The sequence below is a fragment of the Ranitomeya imitator genome, chromosome 8 (genome assembly GCF_032444005.1).
Source record: "Ranitomeya imitator isolate aRanImi1 chromosome 8, aRanImi1.pri, whole genome shotgun sequence".
NCBI classification, from domain to species: Eukaryota; Metazoa; Chordata; class Amphibia; order Anura; family Dendrobatidae; genus Ranitomeya; species Ranitomeya imitator.
In genome coordinates, this window is record NC_091289.1 from 188517637 (window position 1) to 188541812 (window position 24176).

The 24176-nt window shown below is 43.4% G+C and overlaps 1 protein-coding gene across 2 annotated transcripts in view; it reads left to right on the forward strand.

The window, feature by feature from the left end:
- The window catches only part of UBE2U (ubiquitin conjugating enzyme E2 U), a 39794-nt gene extending 20014 nt beyond the window's left edge, over window positions 1–19780 (forward strand). Inside the window, exons 5-11 of one of the 2 annotated variants that reach the window (XM_069736660.1) lie at window positions 1877–1974; window positions 2072–2198; window positions 6555–6621; window positions 15842–15930; window positions 18424–18490; window positions 18624–18724; window positions 19258–19780. In XM_069736660.1, the coding sequence (XP_069592761.1) occupies window positions 1877–1974; window positions 2072–2198; window positions 6555–6621; window positions 15842–15930; window positions 18424–18490; window positions 18624–18724; window positions 19258–19448 (740 nt within the window). In that variant the 3' untranslated portion in view covers window positions 19449–19780. The remainder of the gene's footprint in view (window positions 1–1876; window positions 1975–2071; window positions 2199–6554; window positions 6622–15841; window positions 15931–18423; window positions 18491–18623; window positions 18725–19257) is intronic. The other variant, XM_069736661.1, reaches the window with a different exon arrangement.
- Window positions 19781–24176: the final 4396 nt, after the last annotated feature.

Here is a 24176-nt window from a genome sequence, read left to right on the forward strand (position 1 = left end):
ACCAGAATCTTCGAGAAGGTTTCAATAACGAAATAAGCATAGATATTTATGAAGTTTCTTTATACCACTCATGAAAAACACCCGAGGCTTCTGAGACTGTGCCAGAAAGCAGAATCTGCAAGTAATCTGTAAGACCGAGGACAAGCCGAGCTTGATGGACGTTGGGATAGCAGCAATGGGTATAGAAAATTAAAGCATAACTTTTAATAAATGTATCAGTAAAATAGTGTAATACACTCAAGACTTAATAAGCACAAATATGAGAAAAGAATGTATAGGCATCTCTAAAATTGTATGATGAAATGAAACAAGAGATGAGATATATATCTCCTCACTCCTCAGTATGAGGCGGGTGACGGACTCAGTGAGATCGAGCTGGAGTATTCTAGTGGATTTTTGATCAGTCGGTCAACTTCAGTCACTCGTCTTACTGTCCAGAGAATCAGACTTCATAACTGGACAACATTGGTTGCACAACTACCAAATCCTGGATCTGATTAGGATCCACACAATTGCAATAGGGAGACAGCAATTCTAGGGGTGAGTCCCAAATCCCAGCCGTTAACGCAGCCAGGGGTTAATCACACAGTTGGCAGTGGTCACACAGTGTGTTAATAATTTTTAGACGTGCTCAAAAATAACCACAGTGGTGGATTTACAAAGAGTATTTCTAATATAAGAAATGGGACGGGGACAATCACTGGTGGTCTGACATCAGGGGGCATCTCTGTTATGCTTAGGTAATTCAGTACCACAATGGACATAGAAGTCAGAGCACATACAGTGATCTGACAATAACCCAAAAACATAGAACGAGCTCTGAGACGTGGGAACTCTGTAGACCGCAATCCCTAATCCTCTCCAACCACACTAGAGGCAGCCGTGGATTGCGCCTAACGCTCCCTATGCAACTCGGCACAGCCTGAGAAACTAGCTAGCCTGAAGGTAGAAAATAAGCCTACCTTGCCTCAGAGAAATACCCCAAAGGAAAAGGCAGCCCCCCACATATAATGACTGTGAGTTAAGATGAAAAGACAAACGTAGAGATGAAATAGATTTAGAGGCCCGACTTTCTGAACAGAGCGAGGATAGGAATTGTAACTTTGCGGTCAACACAAAACCCTACAAACAACCACGCAAAGGGGGCAAAAAGACCCTCCGTACCGACTAACGGCACGGAGGTACACCCTCTGCGTCCCAGAGCTTCCAGCAAGCAAGAAAAAACAAATAAACAAGCTGGACAGAAAAAACAGCAAACAAAAATAACACAAGAGCAACTTAGCTATGCAGAGCAGCAGGCTACAGGAATGATCCAGGAGGAAGCAAGTCCAGTACTAGAACATTGACTGGAGGCCAGGATCAAAGCACTAGGTGGAGTTAAATAGAGCAGCACCTAACGACTTCACCACATCACCTGAGGAAGGAAACTCAGAAGCCGCAGTACCACTTTCCTCCACCAACGGAAGCTCATAGAGAGAATCAGCCGAAGTACCACTTGTGACCACAGGAGGGAGCTCTGCCACAGAATTCATAACAATCTCAGGTGGTACCATAAAGGGGATGTTTTATGTATTTGTTTTCTGCCTCACTGATCAAATATTTTATAATCTGCACTCGATTGCAAACATCTTTTGAAAGTATTGGAGTTGAGATCAGGATATGGCAGAGGAGCAGCATATAGTGTCTTACCTGTATCTATAAATATATAGTGTTACTGTCCTGCCTCATCTTCCTCCAGATGTTATTACCTAATGATAATGACATGGCTCTGCTCATTCTGTCCCAGTGCATACAGTAAAGCAAAGTGAGCTGCCGATAATAATGTTTATTTTTGATCTATCTTTTTATTAACTACTTGTCTCCCATTACTTTACAGTTGATCAGAACTCCGGTAAACCTTGCATTGATTTCTTGGATGACCCAGGAGGATGGAATCCAGCCTACACCATGACTTATGTCCTACTGATGATCCAGGTACAAGCCGATTTCATTGGAAACATCTACGTCATGGTGCCTGATCTGCCATCATCCAGTCTGTACAGATAAGTCCATTGCTGCCTGTGTGTTTCAGGTAATGCTCTCCAGTCCAGTCCTGGAAAATGCAGTCAATCCAGACGCAGCCAATATGGCGGTAAATAAAGCAGCTCTGTACAGGCAGATGGTTCTCAATTGTGTGAAGACCAGCAGACAGATCGAGGGTAAGCGACACCGCACGCAGTGTAGTCAGCCTGCCATCATGGAAACATTTGTGTCAATATTATCCTGTGTGAACTAAGACTTATAATCCAGAGCTGCATTCACACTTCTGCAGGCTTTAGAACTAAAACGTCCCAGCACTCCTTCATTATATAGTATCAGCACAAGCCAGCCTTAGAGGTGTGCTGGTGAGATGATGATGGTTGATCACAGTATGGTGGTATTATTAGTATATAGGCAATGTGTGACACTGCTACATGGGCGCAGTACAGTATAATCTTTAGCACCGCATGGTGATGACTGTGCTGCGCAGTGCTGACAACTGCAATATGTGCAACATACTGTACAGTATGGTACATGTAACACAAGGTACCGACAAGTCAGCAGCCAGAAGAACAGTGAATGCAGCTCTGGAGTATAATAAAGAATGTAACTCAGGATCAGTAATGTAATGTATGTACACAGTGACTGCACCAGCAGAATAGTGAGTGCAGCTCTGAGGTATAATACAGGAGGTATCTCAGGATCAGTAATGTAATGTATGTACACAGTGACTGCACCAGCAGAATAGTGAGTGCAGCTCTGGGGTATAATACAGGATGTAACTCAGGGTCAGTAATGTAATGTATGTACACAGTGACTGCACCAGCAGAATAGTGAGTGAAGCTCTGGGGTATAATACAGGATGTAACTCAGGATCAGTAATGTAATGTATGTACACAGTGACTGCACCAGCAGAATAGTGAGTGCAGCTCTGGGGTATAATACAGGAGGTAACCCAGGGTCAGTAATGTAATGTATGTGCACAGTGACTGCACCAGAAGAATAGTGAGTGCAGCTCTGGGGTATAATACAGGAGGTAACCCAGGGTCAGTAATGTAATGTATGTGCACAGTGACTGCACCAGAAGAATAGTGAGTGCAGCTCTAGGGTATAATACAGGAGGTAACCCAGGGTCAGTAATGTAATGCATGTGCACAGTGACTGCACCAGAAGAATAGTGAGTGCAGCTCTGGGGTATAATACAAGATGTAACTCAGGATCAGTAATGTAATGTATGTACACAGTGATTGCACCAGCAGAATAGTGAGTGCAGCTCTGGGGTATAATACAAGATGTAACTCAGGATCAGTATAATGTATGTACACAGTGATTGCACCAGCAGAATAGTGAGCACAGCTCTGGGCTATAATACAGGATGTAACTCAGGATCAGTAATGTAATGTATGTACACAGTGACTGCACCTGCAGAATAGTGAGTGCAGCTCTGGAGTATAATACAGGATGTAACTCAGGATCAGTAATGTAATGTATGTACACAGTGACTGCACCAGCAGAATAGTGAGTGCAGCTCTGGGGTATAATACAAGATGTAACTCAGGATCTGTACAGGTTAAGTAGTGCAATGTATGCACACAGTGACTGCACCAGCTGAATAATGAGTGCAGCTCTGGAGTATAATACAGGATGTAACTTAGGATCAGTAATGTAATGTATGTACACAGTGACTGCACCAGCAGAATAGTGAGTGCAGCTCTGGAGTATAATACAGGATGTAACTCAGGATCAGTAATGTAATGTATGTACACAGTGACTGCACCAGCAGAATAGTGAGTGCAGCTCTGGAGTATAATACAGGATGTACCGTAACTCAGGATAAGTGAGTGACTAAAAATCTTGATCTCAAGATTGATGAGATTGTCAGATAATATTGATACAACTTTTCTCTTAAAACTCTTTCATTGGAAAACCCATTTTTAGTAGAATTCTTGACCATAAACAAAGATTGGGATAAGTGTTGCAGTACGTAGCTGTTGACCGGCACTGACCAGGACATGCAGATAAAATCTGTTTTACATTGCGCCTCTTCTGTGGGAGAAGTAAATTGTTCCTCTACCTGATCCTTCATACGGCTTATTTCTCCTTTTGGCAACACACGCTGGTGAGCTCACATACAGACGTCTCCTGGCACAAAAAGATTTGCAAATGGCTTTTGCACAAAGTCCCTCAAGAGTACAAGTAATACTACTTTCCGTCCTGAGATTAAAGCTGAGTGTAGAACTTTCCTCTAAGAATATATCATCTGGCTGTGAGTTCACTGACGATTATTTTCTTTCAAGTTCTATTTCAAAAAGATAAGTAAAGCGTTTCTGACTGTTTATGTTATCACAACACGAGCGGGACGGGGAGCGGGTCCTACTCTCCGAATAAAGAGAAATAAGAAATGCCAGTTCTGTCTTCTGTCGGCTCCATGCTGTGTGCCTCTTGTCTCCTGCCTGCTCTCTGCATACTTCCTGGCTGTGTGCATAGGGGCCAGAAACTGTGTGCAACTTCCTAAGGTGTCCCCTGCCAATTGCCAAGAGGCATCAGGTACTTAAAGCATTCCCACCCCTACCTAGGAGGATGCCTGAGCAACTTACTTCCTCAGTTAGTGTCTTGCTGCTGAGGTGCCAGGTCCTGTCTCGCTAATTCTCCCATGTCAGCCACCCAGAGGGGCTTCATTCCCTTGCCTGTACCTGTGTCTCTTGTTTCTGCCACCAAGTGGGGCTTTGTACCCTGGTCTGAGTCCTTGTGCCTGTGCCTTGTTCCGTTCCTGACCCTGTCTGAACCTAGTCCTATACCTGTGTCCGTTAGTATCCCTGTCTGTAGCCTTTTCCTATTGCGCAGTGTGTTTCTTTGTGGTCACTCGTTCTGCTCTTAGCTCCGCCTCTTACGCTTCTATTTGCTCCGCCTCCTATGCTCTTCTCTTGGCTCCGCCTCCAGCGGTTCTGCTCTTAGCTCCGCTTCCTATGCTTCTGCTCTTTGCTCCGCTTCCTGTGGCTCTCCTCTTGGCTCCGCCTCCAGCAGTTCTGTTCTTGGCTCTGCCACCTACGCTTCTGCTCTTTGCTCTGCCTCCCGTGGCTCTGGTCTTTACTCCACCTCCCGCGGCTCTGGTCTTGGCACCGCCTCCCGCGGTTCTGGTCTTTGCTCTGCCTCTCGTGGCTCTGGTCTTTACTCCACCTCCCGCGGCTCTGGTCTTAGCTCCGCCTCCTGCGGTTCTGGTCTTTGCTCTGCCTCTTGCGGTTATGCCTCGCATTCGCTCCATGCGGTTCAGCTTGCTGCACTGCAACCAGCATCTCTGCTCTGCTCTCGGCTCCACAACCTTGTCGTCCTGCTCTACTTCCGTTCTGCAACCTGCAGGTTAGGTCCCTACCTGTTCCCATATAGCCTTCAGTCTGAACAGGTCCCTACCTGTTTCCATATACCTGCCCCTACCAAGTCAGTACCTGTCCTGCCAGAGTACCAGCCGTGTCCGCCTATCCTGCCAGAGTACCAGCCGTGTCCGCCTATCCTGCCAGAGTACCAGCCGTGTCCGCCTATCCTGCCAAAGTACCAGCCGTGTCCGCCTATCCTGCCAGAGTAGCAGCCGTGTCCGCCTATCCTGCCAGAGTACCAGCTGTGTCCGCCTATCCTGCCACAGTACCAGCCGTGTCCGGCTATCCTGCCAGAGTACCAGCCGTGTCCGGCTATCCTGCCAGAGTACCAGCAGTGTCCACCTATCCTGCCAGAGTACCAGCCGTGTCCGCCTATCCTGCCAGAGTACCAGCCGTGTCCGCTTATCCTGCCAGAGTACCAGCCGTGTCCGCCTATCCTGCCAGAGTACCAGCCGTGTCCGGCTATCCTGCCAGAGTACCAGCCGTGTCCGCCTATCCTGCCAGAGTACCAGCCGTGTCCGGCTATCCTGCCAGAGTACCAGCCGTGTCCGCCTATCCTGCCAGAGTACCAGCCGTGTCCGCCTATCCTGCCAGAGTACCAGCCGTGTCCGCCTATCCTGCCAGAGTACCAGCCGTGTCCGCCTATCCTGCCAGAGTACCAGCCGTGTCCGTTTATCCTGCCAGAGTACTAGCTGTGTCCGTCTATCCTGCCAGTGTGTCCGCCTGCCAGTGGCTAAAGCCATGCCCGTCTGCCAGTCGAGCCCGTTGCCTGCTCTTGTCCTAGTGCTCCATTCCCCAGTGGGATCAGCAGCCACAGCCAGACACCGCCCTGGAGGGGCACCTGGCAGCTGCCTGCTGCACAACACTGACCTCACCACTAGAGGCTCCAGTGAACACCAAGGAAGCTGCTTAGTTACGCCCCTTCCAGGGTAGTCTGGTTTGTGGCACAGTGGGCCCCCCCCCCCCGCTCACGCCAATCAATCAGGGTGCGAGTGTAACGAACATTCTATTATCTATCTCTCTCTATATCTATCCTTACATCTATCTCTATATATCTCTATCATGGTCTTTCACTCATTTTTATGGGTACCAATTGTGCGATTATGATAAGAAATGTGCGTTCCGTGCTGATCTCCCTCTATGATTTCTCATTGTTAATTGCAGATGGCTCGATACCAGAAAGCATTGTTATAACAAGGACCCCGGCCCCGTCCTCCACCCCGTCACCCAGGTATGAAACGTTCTCCACCTTATCACTGTGTAATCACAAAATATAACATCCCACTATTCGTAATTTTTCTAATTAACATTTTTGGATTGCAAAATGTCAGTAAGCTGCTGCTCGTGGATCTGATATAGCTAGAAGATGCCTATTTAGGACCTGGTCACAGTGTGCTGCCCTCTGACGGCAGAAGCAATTGTACGTAGTGACCAATACTGATATATAGCATGGATATTATGTGTCCATCATATTTGTTGCTATTTAGCATGAAAATATCCAAGAAATACATCCAGAGAGGAAGAATCTACAGCCATTGGATCATACACTGTAGTGGTCAATGTTTTATATAAAAGTCCTAGCCGGGGTCCACATCGTCCACAGTGCCCCTCATACCAAAATAGCCATGGTGCACCCATCGGAGTGACTTCTTGTTTTAGATCTGTGGACATGGCTGTGTGTTCTGCAACTCTAACCCTCTAGCCCTAACCTTCCAACCCTAGCCCTAACCCTCCAACCCCAACCCTCTAAACCCCAACCCTCTAAACCCCAACCCTCTAAACCCCAACTCTAACCCTCTAGCCCTAACCCTCCAACCCTGTCTAACCCTAGCCCTAACCCTCTAAACCCCAACCCTCTAAACCCCAACCCTAACCCTCTAGCCCTAACCCTCCAACTCTGTCTAACCCTAGCTCCAACCCTCTAAACCCCAACCCTCCAAACCCCAACCCTCCAAACCCAAACCATCCAACCCTAACCCTCTGAGCCCCTAGCCCTAACCATCACCCTCCAACCCTAACCCTCTGACCCTCTAACCCCCTAACTCTAACCCTAACCCTCAAACCCTAACCTCCTAACCTGGTTTAGAAAGAATTTCCTATTACACCGTTCCTTAAAGAGCTTTGATGTTTGCAGGTTCAGTAGTTACAAGACTTGATCCCAGAGCAAAAGTGCAGCAAATAATGAAATATAAAGCTGCCTGCAGTGCGCCTGCGCGGACAGCTCTGGCCATCAGCTTCCTGACAGCGCCCCCTGGTGACTGAGTCACTACAGTACAAGTCTGCACGTTCTGTACTAATATAAAAAGAAATGGAATCTTTTTGTTGCATTAATTTCACAATTCATAATAGTTTATTCCTTCCTGTGAAAGTTTGGGTCATGTTTTATTACTGCTGAACATATATACAATGGATATAAAAAGTCTACGTTCCTCTAGGTTTTTGACATATAAAAAAAAAAAAAACACATACCAAGAGGATTAATTTCAGAATTTTCTCTCTTTTATGTCACCCATAATCTGTGCAAATCAGTTGAAAAATAAACAGATATTTAATAGAGAAAAAAAGAAAAAGAAAGAAATAAAATATTGTGGTTGCATAAATATGAACACCCTTAAACTAATACTTTGTGTATTGGAATTTCTGGCAGCGTTCAGTCTTTTTGGGCTCATCTAGAATAGGCAATCTTGGCTCATTCTACAGTAGCTCCACATCTGTCAGGGGCATCACCTGCGTCCAGCGCCCACTTCAGGTCACCCACATATTGTCACTTGGGTTCAGGTCTGGGCTCGGGCTGTGATATTCTTCTTGTGAAGCCCGTCTTTTGTTGATTTGGAGGTCGCTTATGGTTGTTGTGCTGAAAGGTGAAATTCATCTTCAGCTTTTTTACAGAGATCTCAAGGTTTTGATGCAAAACTGACTGATATTTGGAACTGCTCATAATACTCTGATACCTAATACCTTGTCTAAAGACCCAGTGCCAGCTGCCAAAAATGTTGTCCCGCCTGTTGTGAATTCTGTGGCTGAGTTCACTTCTGTGGTCACAAGTGGTATTGCAGTCTCTGGGCTTCCTCCCTCAGGTGTTTTGGTGAGCTCGTTGGCTGCCTTGCTATTTAGCTCCACCTGAGTCTGTCTTCCTTGCTCCTTGTCAATGTTCCAGTGTTGGATCTGAGCTACTGCATCTTTCCTTGGGCCTGCTGCTCTGCTAGATAAGTGCTTCTAGTTTGTTTTCTGTTTTTTTCTGTCCAGCTTGCTATTGTCTTTTGCTGGAAGCTCTGAGAAGCAAAGGGGTGCACCGCCGTGCTGTTAGTTCGGCACGGTGGGTCTTTTTGCCCCTTTGCGTGGTTTTCGTTTTAGGGTTTTTTGTAGACTGCATAGTTCTCTTTGCTATCCTCGCTCTGTCTAGAATATCGGGCCTCACTTTGCTGAATCTATTTCATTCCTACGTTTGTCTTTTCATCTTGCTAACAGTCATTATATGTGGGGGCTGCCTATTCCTTTGGGGTATTTCTCTGAGGTAAGTCAGGCTTGTATTTCTATCTTCAGGCTAGTCAGCTCCTCAGGCAGTGCCGAGTTGCATAGGTAGTTGATAGGCGCAATCCACTGCTGCTTCCAGTTGTGTGAGGATAGATCAGGTACTGCAGTCTACAGAGATTCCACGTCTCAGAGCTCGTCCTATTGTTTTTGGTTATTGCCAGATCTCTGTATGTGCGCTGATTACTGCACGCTGTGTTGCCTGATTGCCAGCCATAACAGTACAAGGAGCCTTTCAATGATTTCCAATAGAGGGAAAAAAGAAATCCTGACATCATTTTTTTTTCTTAGCTCTGTCTTCAGTCTTTTTTTTCCCCTAGACATTAGAGTGCTTCAGGACACAGCTGTGGACATGGATATTCAGGCTCTGTGCTCCTCAATGGATAATCTCGTTGTAAATGTACAAAAGATTCAAGATACTATTGATCAGAAATCGATGCTAGAACCAAGAATTCCGATTCCTGATTTGTTTTTTGGTGACAGAACTAAGTTCCTGAGCTTCAGAAATAATTGTAAGCTATTTTTGGCCTTGAAACCTCATTCTTCTGGTAATCCTATTCAACAGGTTTTGATTATTATTTCTTTTTTGCGCGGCGACCCACAGGACTGGGCGTTTTCTCTTGCACCAGGAGATTCTGCATTGAGTAATGTTGATGCATTTTTCCAGGCGCTGGGATTGCTTTACGATGAGCCTAATTCAGTGGATCAAGCTGAGAAAAATCTGCTGGCTTTATGCCAGGGTCAGGATGATGTAGAAGTATATTGTCAGAAATTTAGAAAATGGTCAGTACTCACTCTGTGGAATGAATCTGCACTAGCGGCTTTGTTCAGAAAGGGTCTCTCTGAAGCTCTTAAGGATGTAATGGTGGGATTTCCTATGCCTGCTGGTTTGAATGAGTCTATGTCCTTGGCCATTCAGATCGGTCGTCGCTTGCGCGAGCGTAAATCTGTGCACCATCTGGCGGTATTGTCTGAGAGTAAACCTGAGCCTATGCAGTGCGACAGGACTATGACTAAAGTAGAACGGCACGAACACAGACGTCTGAACAGACTGTGTTTCTATTGTGGTGATTCTACTCATGCTATTTCTAATTGTCCTAAACGCACTAGGCGGTTCGATAGCTCTGCCGTTATTGGTACTGTACAGTCCAAATTCCTTTTGTCCATTACCTTAATGTGCTCTTTGTCATCGTATTCTGTCATGGCGTTTGTGGATTCAGGCGCTGCCCTGAATCTGATGGATTTGGATTATGCTAAACGTTGTGGATTTTTCTTGGAGCCTTTGCGGTGTCCTATTCCGTTGAGAGGAATTGATGCTACACCTCTGGCCAAGAATAAGCCTCAGTACTGGGCCCAGCTGACCATGTGCATGGCTCCTGCACATCAGGAAGTTATTCGCTTTTTGGTACTGCATAATTTGCATGATGTGGTCGTGTTGGGGTTGCCATGGCTACAAACCCATAATCCAGTATTGGATTGGAACTCTATGTCGGTAACCAGCTGGGGTTGTCAGGGAGTACATGGTGATGTTCCATTTTTGTCTATTTCGTCATCCATTCCTTCTGACATCCCAGAGTTCTTGTCGGACTTTCAGGATGTATTTGAAGAGTCCAAGTCTGATGCCCTTCCTCCGCATAGGAATTGTGATTGTGCTATCGATTTGATTCCTGGTAGTAAATTCCCTAAGGGTCGTTTATTTAATTTGTCCGTACCTGAACACACCGCTATGCGCAGTTATGTGAAGGAGTCCCTGGAGAAGGGACATATTCGCCCATCGTCGTCACCATTGGGAGCAGGGTTCTTTTTTGTAGCCAAGAAGGATGGTTCGCTAAGACCGTGTATTGATTACCGCCTTCTTAATAAGATCACTGTTAAGTTTCAGTATCCCTTGCCATTGATTTCTGACTTGTTTGCTCGGATTAAGGGGGCTAGTTGGTTTACTAAGATTGATCTTCGTGGTGCGTATAATCTGGTGAGAATCAGGCAGGGAGATGAATGGAAAACTGCATTCAATACGCCCGAGGGTCATTTTGAGTATCTGGTGATGCCGTTCGGACTTGCCAATGCTCCATCTGTTTTTCAGTCTTTTATGCATGACATTTTCCGTGAGTATCTGGATAAATTCTTGATTGTTTACTTGGATGACATTTTGATCTTCTCAGATGATTGGGAGTCTCATGTGAAGCAAGTCAGAATGGTTTTCCAGGTACTGCGTGCTAATTCCTTGTTCGTGAAGGGATCAAAGTGTCTCTTCGGTGTGCAGAAAGTTTCATTTTTGGGGTTCATCTTTTCCCCTTCTACTATCGAGATGGATCCGGTTAAGGTTCAGGCCATCCAGGATTGGACTCAGCCGACATCTCTAAAAAGTTTGCAGAAATTCCTGGGCTTTGCTAATTTTTATCGTCGCTTCATCTGTAATTTTTCTAGCATTGCCAGACCATTGACCGATTTGACCAAGAAGGGTGCTGATTTGGTTAATTGGTCTTCTGCTGCCGTGGAAGCTTTTCAGGAGTTGAAGCGTCGTTTTTGCTGTGCCCTTGTGTTGTGTCAACCTGATGTTTCTCTTCCGTTCCAGGTCGAGGTTGATGCTTCTGAGATTGGTGCAGGGGCGGTTTTGTCACAGAGAGGTTCTGGTTGCTCAGTGTTCAAACCATGTGCTTTCTTTTCCAGGAAATTTTCTGCTGCTGAGCGTAATTATGATGTGGGCAACCGAGAGTTGCTGGCCATGAAGTGGGCATTCGAGGAGTGGCGTCATTGGCTTGAGGGTGCTAAGCATCGCGTGGTGGTTTTGACTGATCATAAGAACCTTACTTATCTTGAGTCTGCCAAGCGCTTGAATCCTAGACAGGCCCGTTGGTCGTTATTTTTTGCTCGTTTTGATTTTGTGATTTCATACCTTCCGGGCTCTAAAAATGTGAAGGCGGATGCTCTGTCTAGGAGTTTTGTGCCCGACTCTCCGGGGTTATCTGAGCCGGCGAGTATCCTCAAGGAAGGAGTCATTGTGTCTGCCATCTCCCCTGATTTGCGGAGAGTGTTGCAGAAATTTCAGGCTAATAAACCTGATCGTTGTCCGGCCGAGAAACTGTTCGTCCCTGATAGGTGGACTAGTAAAGTTATCTCTGAACTTCATTGTTCGGTGCTGGCCGGTCATCCAGGAATCTTTGGTACCAGGGAGTTGGTTGCTAGATCCTTCTGGTGGCCATCTCTGTCACGGGATGTGCGTGCTTTTGTGCAGTCCTGTGGAATTTGTGCTAGGGCTAAGCCCTGCTGTTCACGTGCCAGTGGGTTGCTTTTGCCCTTGCCGGTCCCGAAGAGGCCTTGGACACATATTTCGATGGATTTCATTTCTGACCTTCCCGTTTCTCAAAAGATGTCTGTCATTTGGGTGGTCTGTGATCGCTTTTCTAAAATGGTCCATCTGGTGCCCTTGGTTAAATTGCCTTCCTCCTCTGATTTGGTGCCTTTGTTCTTCCAGCATGTGGTTCGTTTACATGGCATTCCTGAGAATATTGTTTCTGACAGAGGTTCCCAGTTTGTCTCGAGGTTCTGGCGAGCCTTTTGTGGTAGGATGGGCATTGACCTATCTTTTTCCTCGGCCTTCCATCCTCAGACTAATGGCCAGACCGAACGAACCAATCAGACCTTGGAAACATATCTGAGATGTTTTGTTTCCGCTGACCAGGATGATTGGGTGTCATTTTTGCCGTTGGCTGAGTTCGCCCTTAATAATCGGGCCAGCTCGGCTACCTTGGTCTCTCCATTTTTCTGCAATTCTGGGTTCCATCCTCGTTTCTCTTCAGGACAGGTTGAGTCTTCGGACTGTCCTGGTGTGGATTATGTGGTGGACAGGTTGCAGCAGATCTGGACTCAGGTAGTGGACAATTTGACCTTGTCCCAGGAGAAGGCTCAGCTTTTCGCTAATCGCAGACGCCGTGTGGGACCCCGACTTCGTGTTGGGGATCTGGTTTGGTTATCTTCTCGTCATATACCTATGAAGGTTTCCTCTCCTAAATTTAAACCTCGTTTTATTGGTCCGTATAGGATTTCTGAGATTCTCAATCCGGTGTCTTTTCGTCTGACCCTCCCAGACTCCTTTTCCATACATAATGTATTCCATAGGTCGTTGTTGAGGAGATACGTGGCACCTATGGTTCCATCTGTGGAGCCTCCTGCCCCTGTTTTGGTGGAGGGGGAATTGGAGTATATTGTGGAGAAGATTTTGGATTCTCGTGTCTCTAGACGGAAACTTCAGTATCTGGTCAAATGGAAGGGTTATGCTCAGGAAGATAATTCCTGGGTTTTTGCCTCTGATGTCCATGCCCCAGATCTTGTTCGTGCCTTTCATGTGGCTCATCCTGGTCGGCCTGGGGGTTCTGGTGAGGGTTCGGTGACCCCTCCTCAAGGGGGGGGTACTGTTGTGAATTCTGTGGCTGAGTTCACTTCTGTGGTCACAAGTGGTATTGCAGTCTCTGGGCTTCCTCCCTCAGGTGTTTTGGTGAGCTCGTTGGCTGCCTTGCTATTTAGCTCCACCTGAGTCTGTCTTCCTTGCTCCTTGTCAATGTTCCAGTGTTGGATCTGAGCTACTGCATCTTTCCTTGGGCCTGCTGCTCTGCTAGATAAGTGCTTCTAGTTTGTTTTCTGTTTTTTCTGTCCAGCTTGTTATTATCTTTTGCTGGAAGCTCTGAGAAGCAAAGGGGTGCACCGCCGTGCTGTTAGTTCGGCACGGTGGGTCTTTTTGCCCCTTTGCGTGGTTTTCGTTTTAGGGTTTTTTGTAGACTGCATAGTTCTCTTTGCTATCCTCGCTCTGTCTAGAATATCGGGCCTCACTTTGCTGAATCTATTTCATTCCTACGTTTGTCTTTTCATCTTGCTAACAGTCATTATATGTGGGGGCTGCCTATTCCTTTGGGGTATTTCTCTGAGGTAAGTCAGGCTTGTATTTCTATCTTCAGGCTAGTCAGCTCCTCAGGCAGTGCCGAGTTGCATAGGTAGTTGATAGGCGCAATCCACTGCTGCTTCCAGTTGTGTGAGGATAGATCAGGTACTGCAGTCTACAGAGATTCCACGTCTCAGAGCTCGTCCTATTGTTTTGGGTTATTGCCAGATCTCTGTATGTGCGCTGATTACTGCACGCTGTGTTGCCTGATTGCCAGCCATAACACCCGCCATGCTTTACTGTGGGGATGGTGATCTTCTAGTGATGCACAGTGTTAGTTTTGCACCTTTTGGAATTATGGCCAAAACGTCAACCTATGTTCTCATCAGATCATAATTCATTTTCCCTCCTGCTTTTGGCAGCCTTGATGTAGGTTTTGGCAAAACACAGCGGAGCTTGGAGTTTTATTATTTTTTTTTAATCTGTCTTGCCACCCTACTCCATAAGTCAGACTTATGAAGAATACGGAAGATTGTTGACACATGCAGGTCACAACCAATATTTACCAGAAATTCCTGCAGCTCCTTTAATGTTACTCACCAAAATGCAGTTTCAAGTATCCTTTATTTCCATACCAAACGGTACATTCTTCACGGCACGGGGGAGTGGAGGGGAGAGTGCGGCAGGCGAGACGACGGCCGTTTCGTGCTACATCGCAGAAGCGCTCTGGTGTAGCGCGAAACGGCCGTCGTCTCGCCTGCCGCACTCTCCCCTCCACTCCCCCATGCCGTGAAGAATGTACCGTTTGGTATTGAAATAAAGGATACTTGAAACTGCATTTTGGTGAGTGCATCTGCTTTTCTTTTGTTGTTGGATTTCTCTAGGACTTTTTTCATGCAGATTGCACCTCCATTTTTGTCTCTCAGACTGCCGTACACACTGGTTGTGTGCCACCTTTTTTCTCTGATTTGAGGGCTGTGCTGCTCCTTTTCTCTTTGTTGTGCTCTACCTTTAATGTTACTGTCAGCTTCTTGGTCCAATTATCGTCTTGTTTCATTAATGCTCGAGGGACGTTCAGTTCTAGGTAAAGACACTGTTGTGCCAAATATAAGTCACTTACTGATAACGCCTTCACAGTCCTCCATGGTAGATCTAATGCCTGGGAAATTTGTCTCCTTCTAGTGACTGACACCTTTCAACAATGCGATCCCTTTGCTATGTTGTCAGCTGTTTACAGACCACAACTTTTTTGTGTAAAATACACCTAAGAAAGTGTCAGGAAAATTCTCCTAGAACAGAAAAACTTTCTATGGGGTTAATCATAATTGATGTAAATGATGGTGGCCATGCACTGATTATAAGATAAATAAGGGCACATGTGATTGGTGAATTCTGAACTCAACCTCATCCCCAATTATAAAAGGGTGTTCACGCTTATGCAATCACCTTATTTTAGTTTTATTATATTTCTTCCTTCCCCTCAAAATGATTTTAGTTTGTTTCTTAATCTATTTGTACAGATTATGGGCGACATTAAAGGTAGAAAATTTTTGAAATTCCTCTTCTTGGTAGGATTCACTTACATGACAAAAACCTGATATTTTATCAGGGGTGTGTAGACTTTTTTTTGCCACTGTACAAAGCTACTTTTTACCTTAATGTTTATACCCTGAAACTGTGAAATAAAAAAATGAAAAATAATGTTTCTGTATAGATTACATGCGATTTTGTAATTTACTGCCTAAATATTTATGGCATAAATTCCATCAATAGTAACTGTATATAGATTGCTGCCATAGAGTCCATACAGCACAACCACATTACTGCCATCCAGTGCCACAGATTACAGAACTAGAATACGAGAGATCAATAATGTCCATCTTCATTATAACATCAATGACGGCCGTCTTCATGCCTCGTGTGACCACTGTCTAAATTCTCATGGGTGCATCTGTCTGTCATGAACATTTGTCTGTTGAAAACCCTATAAAATATGTAACTATTATAATATGTGCACTAAGATGTATATCAACCTTCTTTTCAGGAAAATAAAAACTGTTTCTTTTGAGAATTACCACAAGATGTGGAGAGAAATAGCCACATCAAAGACCGTCGGGAATATGAAGAATACAAGTAATTTACAAGGAATATTGTCCTCTACGCACAAGAATACAACTACTATAATACTGCTCCCTATGTATAAGAATATAACTACTATAATACTGCCTCTATGTACAAGAATATAACTACTATAATACTGCCTCTATGTACAAGAATACAACTACTATAATTCTGCTCCCTATGTATAAGAATATAACTACTATAATACTGCCTCTATGTACAAGAATATAACTACTATAATACTGCCTCTATGTACAAGAATATAACTACTATAATACTGCCCCTATGTACAAGAATATAACTACTATAATACTGCCCCTATGTACAAGAATATAACTACTACAATACTGCCCCTATGTACAAGAATATAACTACTACAATACTGCCCCTATGTACAAGAATATAACTACTATAATACTGCCACTATGTACAAGAATATAACTATTATAATACTGCCCCTATGTACAAGAATATAACTACTAGAATACTGCTCCTATATACAAGAATATAACTACTATAATACTGCCCCTATGTACAAGAATATAACTACTATAACACTGCCCCTATGTACAAGAATATAACTACAATATTGCTCCTATGTACAAGAATATAACTACTACAATACTGCTCCTATGTACAAGAATATAACTACTATACCGCCCCTCTGTACAAGAATATAACTACTATAATACCGCCCCTATGTACAAGAATATAACTACTATAATACCGCCCCTATGTACAAGAATATTACTATAATACTGCCCCTATGTACAAGAATATAACTACTATAATACTGCCCCTATGTACAAGAATATAACTACTATAATACTGCTCCTATGTACAAGAATATAACTACTATAATACTGCCCCTATGTACAAGAATATAACTACTATAATACTGCCCCTATGTACAAGAATATAACTGCTATAATACTGCCCCCCTATGTACAAAAATATAACTACTATAATACTGTCCCCTATGTACAAGAATATAACTACTATAATACTGTCCCTATGTACAAGAATATAACTACTATAATACTGCCCCTATGTACAAGATTATAACTACTATAATAGTGCTCCTATGTACAAGAATATAACTACTATAATACTGCCACTATGTACAAGAATATAACTACTATAATACTGCTCCTATGTACAAGAATATAACTACTATAATACTGCTCCTATGTACAAGAATATAACTACTATAATACTGCTCCTATGTACAAGAATATAACTACTATAATACTGCCCCTATGTACAAGAATATAACTACTATAATACTGCTCCTATGTACAAGAATATAACTACTATAATACTGCCCCTATGTACAAGAATATAACTACTACAATACTGCCCCCTATGTACAAGAATATAACTAATATAATACTGCCCCTATGTACAATAATGTAACTACTATAATACTGCCTTTATGTACAATAATGTAACTACTATAATACTGCCCCTATGTACAAGAATATAACTACTATAATACTGTCCCTATGTACATTAATATAACATAATATTGCTCCTATGTACAATAATATAACTACAATAATACTGCTCCTATGTACAATAATATAACTACTATAATACTGCCCCTATGTACAAGAATATAACTACTATAATACTGCCCCTATGTACATTAATATAACATAATACTGCTCCTATGTACAATAATATAACTACTATAATACTGCTCTTATGTACAAGAATATAACTACTATAATACTGCTCCTATGTGCAAGAATATAAGTACTATAATACTGCCCCCTATGTACAAGTATATAACTACTATAATACTGCTCTTATGTACAAGAATATAACTACTATAATACTGCTCCTATGTACAAGAATATAACTACTATAATACTGCCTCTATGTACAAGAATATAACTACTATAATACTGCTCCCTATGTACAAGAATATAACTACTATAATACTGCTCCTATGTACAAGAATATAACTACTATAATACTGCTCCCTATGTACAAGAATATAACTACTATAATGCTGCTCATATGTACGAGAATATAACTACTATAATACTGCCCCCTATGTACAAGAATATAACTACTATAATACTGCTCCTATGTACAAGAATATAACTACTATAATACTGCTCCTATGTACAAGAATATAACTACTATAATGCTGCTCATATGTACGAGAATATAACTACTATAATACTGCCCCCTATGTACAAGAATATAACTACTATAATACTGCCCCTATGTACAAGAATATAATTACTATAATACTGCTCCTATGTACAAGAATATAACTACTATAATACTGCCCCCTATGTACAAGAATATAACTACTATAATACTGCCCCTATGTACAAGAATATAATTACTATAATACTGCTCCTATGTACAAGAATATAACTGCTATAATACTGGCGCTTTTTACAAGAATATAATTTTCTTTACATTTGGCACTTCTTATCCTTGATAACTTTGTTTTTCTATTTTTTCTATTTTCTTCGTCTGTTACAGAATACAGAGAATTAGAATCAAGAATCTTTTCTAGAGAGATGGAGGAGATAAAGATCAGGGATAAAACGTCAGTTGGAATCCCTCATTGTACCGTAGCAGATATGTGACTTATAGCAGTTGTACTTTTATTGCTGCTCGTGCTCGGATTGTTGCAGCCTAGTTCTATAGTGATAGATATATTTTATATTTTCTTTCTGCAGACACAGCATCATTATCCATGGTCTTCTTAGTGACCGTATGAGAAGATTTCCTTCCCTAAGAGAGGCGGATGCCCATGGCTGTGCGCTCTGCAGGTTGTCAGGTATGAGGTGTCAGGTGTTCTAGAACTATTACCACCTTTCCTTTACAGGACGTTGCCTGCATTTGTAGGTTTCATTACTGCAGGATGGGGTGATAACACTGCGTCACCCATGAATCCTGGGGTTTTGTGGTCTATGATAATATAACACACATCACAAAAGTTCGCAACTTATAAAAAAAAAATTTTGTGAAATATTTCATCCATTTAAAAAGTTTGTACGAAAGTTAGGCCTGTAATACATATGAATGGACACTAGAGGGCAGAGTTAGGTTACAAATCCTGCACACAAATGTGACTTTCCAGGCCTGTCCCAGGGACTAAAGTGTCCCCAAATTGTTGACACCAGTGCTGATGACCGTGGGTTTGAGATTCGCTTTTGTCATTTTCATATTTAGCTCTGTTTATATCCCGCCTGATGTTTCAGGAAGCTGAGATATGAGGCGCTGATTTCTGCTTGTCCTGTGCTGCTGCTGACATGGAGGGATCACTAGAGATCTCATTTTGCTAATACACATTTTATCTTTTCCCATCAGAAAGTCACTTATTAGGATCCATGGCAGATGTAGAATCCGAGACAGAAAGTCATTCCGATAGAAGGCGTCAGACAGATGACACGGCGGCGTCATACCCCAAATCTGCCCGAAATCCGGAACCGCTGGAAGAGGAAGTGGACAATTTGGTGGCCTGGACTAATAGCCTTAGTACTGATCTACTGGAAGATTGATTGCAGGGAATTTTCTACAGCAAATGTGCTGACTGTTTTTATTAAAATCAGCTGAATTGTGATTGCAGCTCTGGAGAATAATTCCGAAAGTTAAGAGGATAAGGCGTTATATTTCCTGTCCTGATCCATGACCATCTCACTTGGATACCAAATAACATCTCCTACAGCAGCGCCAGATCAGGATCCCAGTGAACATTTCCACATTTCTGAATTTTATGAGCAAATAAACTTTGGGACTTCTGTGTAATAAACTTAAATAAATGGAGCATGCACTTTCTGTATTTTACCACCAGGTGGCGACATGTTACAGAGTGTCTCTGCTCAGCACATCAGTTTTGCATTGTTTTGGGGGTATTTGTGTTTTTAAAGCCTGAGTCTAGTGAGCATGTTCCTTCACAAACACATAACTGAACGCTGCAATCTGTATGTTACATGTGACAAAGAAAAAAAAAAAGAAAAAATGTTTTCCATAGATGCAAATTCTCTTGCTCCGGGGACCGTAAGCAGAATAAAGGGAGTTGCAAAGTCTTGCAATGACCTTGATAGAGCCCCATTTGTTCAAGTGCAAAATGCTGCGGAAATGCAGTACCTGTCACTGCCACAAGGGCAAGAGTGGCGCTGCTATGAGTACTGGAGTTTTGGATCTGTCCGATTATTTGCTTACCATGCATATGCATACACAAATTGATTTCTTTCCTCTGGTCAGGGGTCTGATTAATTTAGGATTTTCGTCCAGGGTCTAATAGGGGTTGTCCACCGATACCTAAGCTTAACCCAGTGTCCTCATCTTCACTCTTAGCCCCAATTCCCAGGAACTCTACAAGCTGGTGAACATCCCCTTTAAGACCTGATCCCTAAATAATTAGACCCCAGACTAAAAAAAAAAAAAAATGATTTTTACTAATTGGATATGGCGTGGGTATAAATTTAAGGGTTTTTATTGGGGCATTAATTAATTTAGGGTCTTGTCAGGAAGTTGAATGAGCTTAGGGGTCCGGTCTGGGTTCTGTTCATTTTAGGGCTTTGGTTTGAGTTAATTTAATCGATTGGTCTAAGGTCTCAATTGATTAAGGGGTCTGGTCTGGGGTCTGAATGAATATATTAATGTAAGTCTGGGGTCTAAATAAACTTAGGGGTCTGGTCTGGATGAATATATTAATGCAAGTCTGGGTCTGAATAAACTTAGGGGTCTGAATGAATATATTAATGTAAGTCGGGGTCTGAATAAATTTAGGGGTCTGGTCTGGGGTCTGAATGAATATATTAATGTAAGTCTGGGTCTGAATAAATTTAGGGGTCTGGGGTCTGAATGAATATATTAATGTAAGTCTGGGTCTGAATAAACTTAGGGGTCTGGTCTGGGGTCTGAATGAATATATTAATGTAAGTCTGGGTCTGAATAAATTTAGGGGTCTGGTCTTGGGTCTGAATGAATATATTAATGTAAGTCTGGGTCTGAATAAATTTAGGGGTCTGAATGAATATATTAATGTAAGTCTGGGGTCTAAATAAACTTAGGGGTCTGGTCTGGGGTCTGAATGAATATATTAATGTAAGTCTGGGTCTGAATAAATTTAGGGGTCTGGTCTGGGGTCTGAATGAATATATTAATGTAAGTCTGGGTCTGAATAAATTTAGGGGTCTGGTCTGGGGTCTGAATGAATATATTAATGTAAGTCTGGGTCTGAATAAATTTAGGGGTCTGGTCTGGGGTCTGAATGAATATATTAATGTAAGTCTGGGTCTGAATAAATTTAGGGGTCTGGGGTCTGAATGAATATATTAATGTAAGTCTGGGTCTGAATAAACTTAGGGGTCTGGTCTGGGGTCTGAATGAATATATTAATGTAAGTCTGGGTCTGAATAAATTTAGGGGTCTGGTCTGGGGTCTGAATGAATATATTAATGTAAGTCTGGGTCTGAATAAATTTAGGGGTCTGGTCTGGGGTCTGAATGAATATATTAATGTAAGTCTGGGTCTGAATAAATTTAGGGGTCTGGTCTGGGGTCTGAATGAATATATTAATGTAAGTCTGGGTCTGAATAAATTTAGGGGTCTGGTCTGGGGTCTGAATTAAAAAAAAACAGGGCTGGTCTAGGATCTGGACTAGTTTTGGGAACTGGTCCGGGGTCTGAATTACCTTAGCTGTCTACTCGAAGGTCTGAATTAGAAATGAGGAGCAGTCTGGGTTATGAAAAGATATAGAGCTGGAGTATGGGGTGTTAAGTGATTTGAGTCCAGTTGGGGGTGCTACGTTATTTAGGGGGCTTGTGTGGGATCTGAGTGCACATAGGACAGATCAGCGATCGGGGATAATCTCGGAGTTTGGTCTGGGGAGGACTCACATCATTAGTGTCCGCCCTGTTGGCCACAGTCCCCAGATGCCGCCCTGTCTCCTAGCACAGACCATTTTAGCTGCGTCTGTCTCTTTAAACAAAAAAATGCAAAATAATTAAATTACCGAGTTCTGGAAATAAATGTAGGATGAGGGTCTCACATCGTCTTCCAAGGCCGCGGTCACGTGACTTCCTCAGCAGATCTGCACGGCTCGGGTTTTATGACCTGGAATGTGTCAGATGTTTTCCGCGCTAATTCAATCATCGGAAAATAAAAGCCGGTAGTGCAGCGTCTCCTGATATTTAGTCACAAAGACGGAAGACAATAAGGGCTTTATTGTGGGGCGGCCATACAATGCAGGACGCGAGGAGGGCTGGGGGGCTGCACCAAACATGCACCATTATATATGGCGAACACCGAGAACCCACCATACAGCCGCAACATCGGCACCTCTCCTGGCTCTACTTCACAGCTGAAATCTCACAGCTTTCCTTGCCAAGTCAGTTTCTGCAGAAATAAAGAATAGCAGCTCTGGAGTATAATACAGGAGGTAACTCAGGATCAGTAATGCAATGTATGTACACAGTGACTGCACCAGCAGAATAGTGAGTGCAGCTCTGGGGTATAATACAGGATGTAACTCAGGATCAGTAATGTAATGTATGTACACAGTGACTGCACCAGCAGAATAGTGAGTGCAGCTCTGGGGTATAATACAGGATGTAACTCAGGATCAGTAATGTATGTACACAGTGACTGCACCAGCAGAATAGTGACTGCAGCTCTGGGGTATAATACAGGATGTAACTCAGGATCAGTAATGTAATGTATGTACACAGTGACTGCACCAGCAGAATAGTGAGTGCAGCTCTGGGGTATAATACAGGATGTAACTCAGGATCAGTAATGTATGTACACAGTGACTGCACCAGCAGAATAGTGACTGCAGCTCTGGGGTATAATACAGGATGTAACTCAGGATCAGTAATGTAATGTATGTACACAGTGACTGCACCAGCAGAATAGTGACTGCAGCTCTGGGGTATAATACAGGATGTAACTCAGGATCAGTAATGTAATGTATGTACACAGTGACTACACCAGCAGAATAGTGAGTGCAGCTCTGGGGTATAATACAGGATATAACTCAGGAGCAGTAATGTAATGTATGTACACAGTGACTGCACCAGCAGAACAGTGAGTGCAGCTCTGGAGTATAATACAGGATGTAACTCAGGATCAGTTATGTAATGTATGTACACAGTGACTGCACCAGCAGAACAGTGAGTGCAGCTCTGGAGTATAATACAGGATGTAACTCAGGATCAGTAATGTAATGTATGTACACAGTGACTGCACCAGCAGAATAGTGAGTGCAGCTCTGGGGTATAATTGTTATGTTTGCTAATGACAGGTGTTATGAAGGCAATCCAGAAACACAGTGTGCTTAGCGATCAGAGCGCACACAGTCATCTGACAAATACCCAAAAATACAAGAACGAGCTCTGAGACGTGGAAACTCTGTAGACTGCACACCTGATCCTATCCTAAACACAACTAAAAGCGGCTGTGGATTGCGCCTAACAACTACCTAGGCAACTCGGCACAGCCTAAGAAACTAGCTAGCCTGAAGATAGAAAAATAGGCCTGACTTGCCCCAGAGAAATTCCCCAAAGGAAAAGGCAGCCCCCCACATATAATGACTGTGATTAAGATGAAAAGACAAAACGTAGGGATGAAATAGATTCAGCAAAGTGGGGCCCGATATTCTAGGACAGAGCGAGGACAGTAAAGCGAACTTTGCAGTCTACAAAAAACCCTAAAGCAAAACCACGCAAAGGGGGCAAAAAAAAACCACCGTGCCGAACTAACGGCACGGCGGTACACCCTTTGCGTCTCAGAGCTTCCAGCAAAACAAAAGACAAGCTGGACAGAAAAAAAGCAACAAAAAAAAGCAAAAAGCACTTAGCTATACAGAGCAGCAGGTCACAGGAACAATCAGGAGAAGCTCAGATCCAACACTGAAACATTGACAAGGAGCAAGGATAGCAGCATCAGGCAGAGTTAAGTAATGAAGCAGTTAACGAGCTCACCAGAACACCTGAGGGAGGAAGCTCAGAAGCTGCAGTACCACTTGTGACCACAGGAGTGAATTCAGCCACAGAATTCACAACAGTACCCCCCCCTTGAGGAGGGGTCACCGAACCCTCACCAGAGCCCCCAGGCCGACCAGGATGAGCCGCATGAAAGGCACGAACAAGATCGGAAGCATGAACATCAGAGGCAAAAACCCAGGAATTATCTTCCTGAGCATAACCCTTCCATTTAACCAGATACTGGAGTTTCCGTCTAGAAACACGAGAATCCAAAATCTTCTCCACAATATACTC